Here is a 6,890-nt window from a genome sequence, read left to right as displayed (position 1 = left end):
TTTCTCTCAGTTTTCTAAAGTTTTCTAAAGTTTTTTCGCGGATCCCCGATATAGCCTTTCTACCCATTCTCAAACTATTGGAGCCTTAAGGGTTCCGCGAAGAACATTTTGGGAATAGGTCCGTTATAATAAGTTTAAGAATTTTATCTCAAAACAAATACAGCTCGCATTTCACTGCGTTCTTTTTCTCGTTTTTCCTACGCAATTACAGTAATTTGATCCGACTATTTTATACGAGTGGATCGTATATGTAAAATGATTTTAAAGGGGCTTGAGAAGTCTGAGTACCTACACTTGGGTAGATCGTATGTAAGTAAATTACATATATTATCGTACCTACTTTGAAAAAATCTCGTATCTCACACTGCTCCTCAACGATAAAACGTAGTAAGTCTATATGCATTCCATACAGAAGAAGATACAAGTTTTTTTTTCAAAGTAGTGCCGATATGTACGAGGTGCGCCCTGTCATCTGGCGCACTCACTGTGGAGGGCCTTTGGGCATCCGTGTAGAAGCCGCATGTGTGCGGCTGCCGCCGGCGGGGTTGCGGATGTGAGCGCAAGTGTACCGGTAACCCCGCCAACAAGGGCAACAAGGCGGCGAGGTGGCATGTGGGGGGGTTTTTAGTGGGTATACCGTGGGTCTCATTAGCCAATACGGGAGTCCCACATAACCGCTAGGGTCCCCCCTCGCACCCTAGTGGTATGCGGAACGCATTTCCCCCCTAAAAAAAAAGGGTCGGCAACGCGCATGTAACACTTTCAGAGTTGTAGGCGTTCGCTCATACGTTACGGAAACTGCTTAAAGGCGGACCTGGTTTGCCATCGACGTAGTATAAAAAAAATCGCCGTTACATATGTATTGTATACTCATGGATACCTACATATACCTACTAATTCAATTAAATAGTAGCATAACCTAATTTACACGGACGTCCGGCATTTGTGTACATAATACACCATTAAACAAACCTGCCTGAAAGTTAGTACAGAATACACTCCCATGTGACAGCCCCTGTTAAGTGAGCTAAGTAGTCGAGCTAGACTGTATCCGTTGCGGCGAGTACCATTAAGGTTTTATGGCTGTCTAGACACAATATGGATTGTAGCTTCCCTTCTATTAGGATATAAAAGACGAACCATGCTCGTTGAGCATTGGTTAAAAAGTATTCATAAATTGGATGAACAAACCTCAATGTCCTATGAGTTTTACGTGGAAATATCCACTGGGTAGGTAATTATGGCATGTGATTATAAGAGTTATGGTTCATATCAATATATTATTAATGAGATTTCAATAATGTTAATTTATTGACGTATACAATAATGATCACTGTAGTAAAAAAATAACAAATTATCTACGCCTAAATTAAATGACTTTGGTTTAGTGTCCCTTCTTGAATCCCCAGTGCTTGTGGTCCTCGTGGCCGCCCTTCTTGCCGTGATCATGATGATGATGATGGTGCTCGTGGTGGCCGCCCTCGTCATGGTGTCCCTTATGGTCGTGATGATGTCCGCCCTTTTCGTGGTGGCCCTTCTTGCCGTGGTGGTGCTCGTGATGCCCGCCGTGCTTGTGGCCCTTGTGGAAGTGGCCGCCCTTTTTGTGGCCGTGCTCCTCGTGGTGTCCGCCGTGACCTTCATGGTAGCCGGATTCTCCGTGTTTGTCGTGGAAGTGTTTGTCCTTCTTGAACTCGTCTACTTTGTGAACTCCGTGGTGTCCCTTTGTGGAGTGTCCCTTGTGGTAGTGTCCTTTTTCTTCGAAGCCGTGGCCTTTTTCTCCCTTCTCGCCGTGGTGATGCTCGTGATGGTGGCCGTCGTCGTGGTGGTGGTGCTTCTTGTGTCCGCCGTGCTCGTCGTGGTGGCCCTTGTGCCCCTCGTGGTGGTGGTGTCCCTTCTTGCCGTGCTCGTGATGGTGGTGGCCCTTGTGTCCCTTGTGGCCCTTGCCGCCGTGGTCGTGGTGGTGGTGCGCGTGGTGCTCGTGGCCGCCGCCCTTCTCGTGGTGGTGGTGGGTGGCGGCGGGCTCGAGGTCGGCGGCGCGCTTCTCACGCAGGTCGCGGCCGGCGGCGAGGGCCGCGAGGGCCACCAGACACACCAGTGTGGGGAGGGCCTGCATGGTCGCGGCTCGGTTGCGGTCTGTTGCGACGGGGTTGCAGCGTCCGCGTTTTATAGACATTGTGGCTAATTTTCTCGGTGCCGCTGTTGGGCAATGAATTGCAGCCGGGTTCCGGTGATTGCGCTCACATTATTGTCAAGGTCAAACAAATGCTCTAACAGTTTACCTATTGACAAGATTAGATTGACTTTATTTGAATAAGACAGGTGTCTCTTCCCTAAACAAGAACCTAATACCTATACCAAGTACCGTGTAGGTATTGTAATTTGGTGTATTCGTGTGTTTTAAATGAAGCTTTTAGTTTTAACATATATATGCTTTAATGGAATAATGTATTCAATAACAGGCTACAACGGAGTCTATGAATTACACAGGAAGCGTAAGTTTCATTCCCCCTGGAAGCCGGGCAATTTCTAGTTATTATTAAATAATCAATAATGCTGTTATAAACATCAGCATGAAGTTCCGCTTCAATAAAGGTTGTTAATTCCACAGTATACCGAGCGTGTCGCTGCAAACTAATATTGTAAGACCTCCAGACCTGCGCCAACAATACATACAGTGTTCATTTTGCAAGTTAGATACGGCTTACCATCAGCCGCCGTGGTATAAAAACTGAATGTAAGATTTAAACATCCTAGTAATAAACTCTGTACAGTAGCGCAGTCTCTCTTGGGCAGCTTAAGACGATACAGGAGGAGTCAATCCTCCATACAAAAACTCTCGACTATTTCCTTCCTGGTTTTTGATGATAGAGCAATGAATTTTTCAACACAGTTTATTATTATTTTTATCTGCAACACAGATTTTCTTTTATTTTTTTTTAAAGACGCGAGAGCCAACGAAAAATTTCCAAAAACGGCCTTTTCATTAATATGGCGCAAAAAAAGGTGTGATACTCAATATTGGTAACAATTAAAAACTAAACGGTCCGACACAGACTATTTTATTGTTATTCAGATTCTCAAATTACGTTCCGATTGATTAAGTTTTGAAGGAGGAAACAGTCGAGAGCGGAACTTCGATTTTAAAGACTTTTTTCGCAGTAACTTTTAACTGAGTTGTTCTTAATAGTCATTTTTTTTTCGATAAATCTAGTTAATAACACTATTATATTTAACTAAAATTCCCAAATTGAAAGGATTCCCTTTCCATTTTAGCATTTTCGCTCCTGTATTGTCTTAATCAGTGTGTTTCAGTGAGCACTTGTTTTGGGGTTGGAACTGCGCCCGTGCCCTTTTGGCGGCTAAATACGTGCCTAATTCACAATATTTTGTTTGGCATGATTTCGTGTCTTTGTGTTCTGGTATGGCTTGGTCTCCAATTTTTGTATAATTTATCGGTACACGTTACCGCCTGTCACGAACGCGACTAGTGGAAATGTCTTATTTCACTCATACAAGCATGGTACGCGTTCGCCTACAAGAGCTTAAAGTGTGCGTTTCTTTCATATATACATATTGGACCGCCATTGTCCGAGGTGTGCCTGAGGTATTCACTATGTAAGCGATAGCAGTAACGGTCCTGTTAGGCAGCGTAGTGTGCAGATAATTCCGTTTGAGTTGGAAGTGCGCCCGTGCCCCTTCGCGGCTAAACGGCCTCATTCGCCGGTGTTTGTCTGATATGGCTTGATCGGTATTGATGCACCGACAGAAAAATTTACACAATTTCAGACTAAGGCCGGCAACAGACAGTCTTAAAATTCATAATCTGAAAAAATCATAATCTTATAAAATAAGATCGACTGCCTTGCCACACACATTCTTAAAATTCACTTTATTCGCAATCTGTCAGATCAATCTGAAAAAAAAAACATTATCTTAAAAAATAAGACTGTGTGTGGATAGTTGCGAAATTGTATGGAAATCCGTGCACTCGATCATCAGATCGAGTGCACGGATTGAAATCATTCATAAGATTATGATTTTTGAAGATTATGAAACTTAAGACTGTCTGTTGCCGGCCTAATTTAAGGTTTCTTCTTATGTTTTTGTATGTGCAACGAAAATTTTCATTTGCATACTGAAAGTGTCATTTGCTTCGTTAAGCACCAGTCCCACCAAAAGCGAGTAAGCTGTGAGCTTTCGGCTATAAAAACGGACAAAAGATAGCCGCTCCCGTGTAAATAAAAGAGACGCAATGATGTCGCGGACGAGTTATAGTTCGTCGCCGAGCTATGAATTACAAATCGCTCTCTCTCTTTTATTTACACGGGACTGACTATTTTTTTGTTCGTTTCTATAGCTGATAACTCATAGCTTACTAGCTTCTGGTGGGACCAGTGCCTTAGTATTCTAGAAATTCATGGAATAAATGATTACCTAATAAACAGCATTTGTATTCCTACACGTGCTTCTGCTTCTGTCACTTATCTGTTATGTTAAATAAGGTTTCTGATACAGAATTTGTGTTTGTGACTTCTTGCCTGAAGTTATTCTGAACATTACCACGAATTTGTTTATTTTGGGCAGGAGCCGACAACAACTCTTAACAGCTTGAGTTGAAATAACATTCGGGATTTACTTTTCTTGTGACAATTCAGAAAGGGAATAATCTCGCACTAAAGCCTCCGCCACACATAAAGCGTTTTGGTAGCGTAGCGTCAGCGGAGCGCTGGCGTTCCGCTCGCAATCCGCGTGCATTCCGCTCGCAATCCGCGCTCGTTAGTTCCCGCCGGCGTCCGCTGGGCGCAACGCCAGCGTTCGTCCGGCGCACCGCTATCGTTCCGCTCCGCTTACGCTCCGCTACCGCTCCGCCTACGCTATCAAAACGCGCATGTGTGGCCGAGCTTTTAGTTTAGAACACACCTGCCTCATACAAGTGTCCCGAGTCGACGCCGCATATAGTGTGGACGCACGCTTGCCCGTCCCGCCGAACGCCGCCCCGTATTAGCCGAATGGCATTTCTGCGACGCGAAACGCCACCGAAACGCCGCAGAAATGTAGTCTGGCTCTGTCGCGCCAATACGCAAGGAGCGATAGAGATAGAGCTACGAAAGAGATATTATAGTTGGCGTTTGTGCACTCGATTCGGCTACGCACAGCCTTACACAAGGCCAGGGTGGCTAGCCGAATGGCACAATCGCTCACGAAACGCTCACGAAACGAAGCGCTAGTAGATATCTATCTCTATCGCGCTTGCGTATTGGCGCGACAGAGCCAGCGGCGTATCGCTTTCGTTTGGCGTCGGAGAAATGCCATTCGGCTACGGGGCCAGGGTGCGTAGCCGAATGGCATTTCTCCGACGCCAAACGAAAACGAAACGCCACGCCAGTTAGTCCGGCTCTGTCGCGCCAATATGCACGAGCGATAGAGATAGATATCTACTAGCGTTTCGTTTCGTGAGCGTTTCGTGAGCGTTAGCCGAATGGCACAATCGCTCACGAAACGCTCACGAAACGAAGCGCTAGTAGATATCTATCTCTATCGCGCTTGCGTATTGGCGCGACAGAGCCAGCGGCGTATCGCTTTCGTTTGGCGTCGGAGAAATGCCATTCGGCTACGGGGCCAGGCTAGATATCTACTAGCGCTTCGTTTCGTGAGCGTTTCGTGAGCGATTGTGCCATTCGGCTAGCCACCCTGATTTAGACGGCAGCGTGCGAATGGGAACTCGCATGCGATTTTATTTACATTGCGGGCTGTTGAGGATACATACAATTTTGCACAGCCATCAAATACCGCAATGTAATGAAACTCGTATGCGAGTTATCGACATGTTTCGCTTCATACCGAGGAGCATTTTCAATAAGCGCGTGCGATGGTATTTCGACGCAGATGTAGTTCGTGGTAGTAGCACCATTCATAAAATATTCAAGATAATAATTATTCGGAGTGAGTTATAAAAATAAACGTATTTTTGATATTCCACTTCTGCAAAATTTCTGCTGTGTCTTAAAAATTTAATGTCCTTATCGGATTTTCCCTTTTCGACGTGCTTAATGAAAGATGTTCAACTGTGTTTCAACACGGATTATTATTTATCCGAATCATCGCCATATTTCGGTATAAAATAGGCCGGAATTAATAAAAAATCCGGCTCAACTGAAAGATCAATATATGACTGCTTAATATTGTTATCAAGTTTTTTTTTTATACTACGTCGGTGGCAAACAAGCGTACGGCCCGCCTGATGGAAAGCGGTCACCGTAATCTAAGGACGCCTGCAACTCAAAGAGTGCCACATGCGCGTTGCCACCCCATTAGAAACTTGTACATTCCCTTTTGCTGTGTTAAATACACAGTAAAAAGGAGTGTACAAGTTCCAAGGAGGGTTCGGGTTGCCGACGACTCAAAGGACAATAGACGGAATAAGTCAGTTCCGTAAGTCCTCCCGTCATCAGCACACTGCACCCTCGTTGAGCTCTGGCAGCCTTACTCACTGACAGGAACACAACACTATGAGTAGGGTCTAGTGCTAAGTTTCAAAAATTTGATAAACGGATGCATAAAATTTAATTTATTTGCAATATTTACTTTATTAATAGGACAACGTTTATTGAGGAACCTAAATGTGAGTGTGCACGGGAAAACGTCCGACTTTGTCGATTGCTATAAATCCGCTTTGTCAGTTTATTCATATAAAGATACAAGCAAATCTCGCCTTAATGGTAACCGACAAAGTGGGACGTTTTGCACACTCACAAATGTAAATATCGTATTTTTTCATATAAAGGGCGGAAGAGCGAATACAAGGTGCTCGCGAGGAACCCATGTAACTTTAACGGCATATTCTTGGTCACATTTTAAGACTAAAATGTCATATAAACTTTTCTAGATTT

General features: G+C 44.4%; 1 protein-coding gene across 1 annotated transcript; it reads right to left on the bottom strand.

The window, feature by feature from the left end:
• Nucleotides 1–1,286: 1,286 nt before the first annotated feature.
• On the bottom strand, nucleotides 1,287–2,173 carry LOC125225273 (histidine-rich glycoprotein-like). The gene has a single exon (XM_048128894.1). It carries the CDS (start codon nucleotides 2,171–2,173, stop codon nucleotides 1,385–1,387), a length of 789 nt encoding a protein of 262 aa, XP_047984851.1. The 3' UTR covers nucleotides 1,287–1,384.
• Nucleotides 2,174–6,890: the final 4,717 nt, after the last annotated feature.

This window comes from Leguminivora glycinivorella, chromosome 1 (genome assembly GCF_023078275.1).
Source record: "Leguminivora glycinivorella isolate SPB_JAAS2020 chromosome 1, LegGlyc_1.1, whole genome shotgun sequence".
Taxonomy (NCBI): domain Eukaryota; kingdom Metazoa; phylum Arthropoda; class Insecta; order Lepidoptera; family Tortricidae; genus Leguminivora; species Leguminivora glycinivorella.
This window is presented reverse-complemented; position numbering and strand designations above follow the sequence as displayed.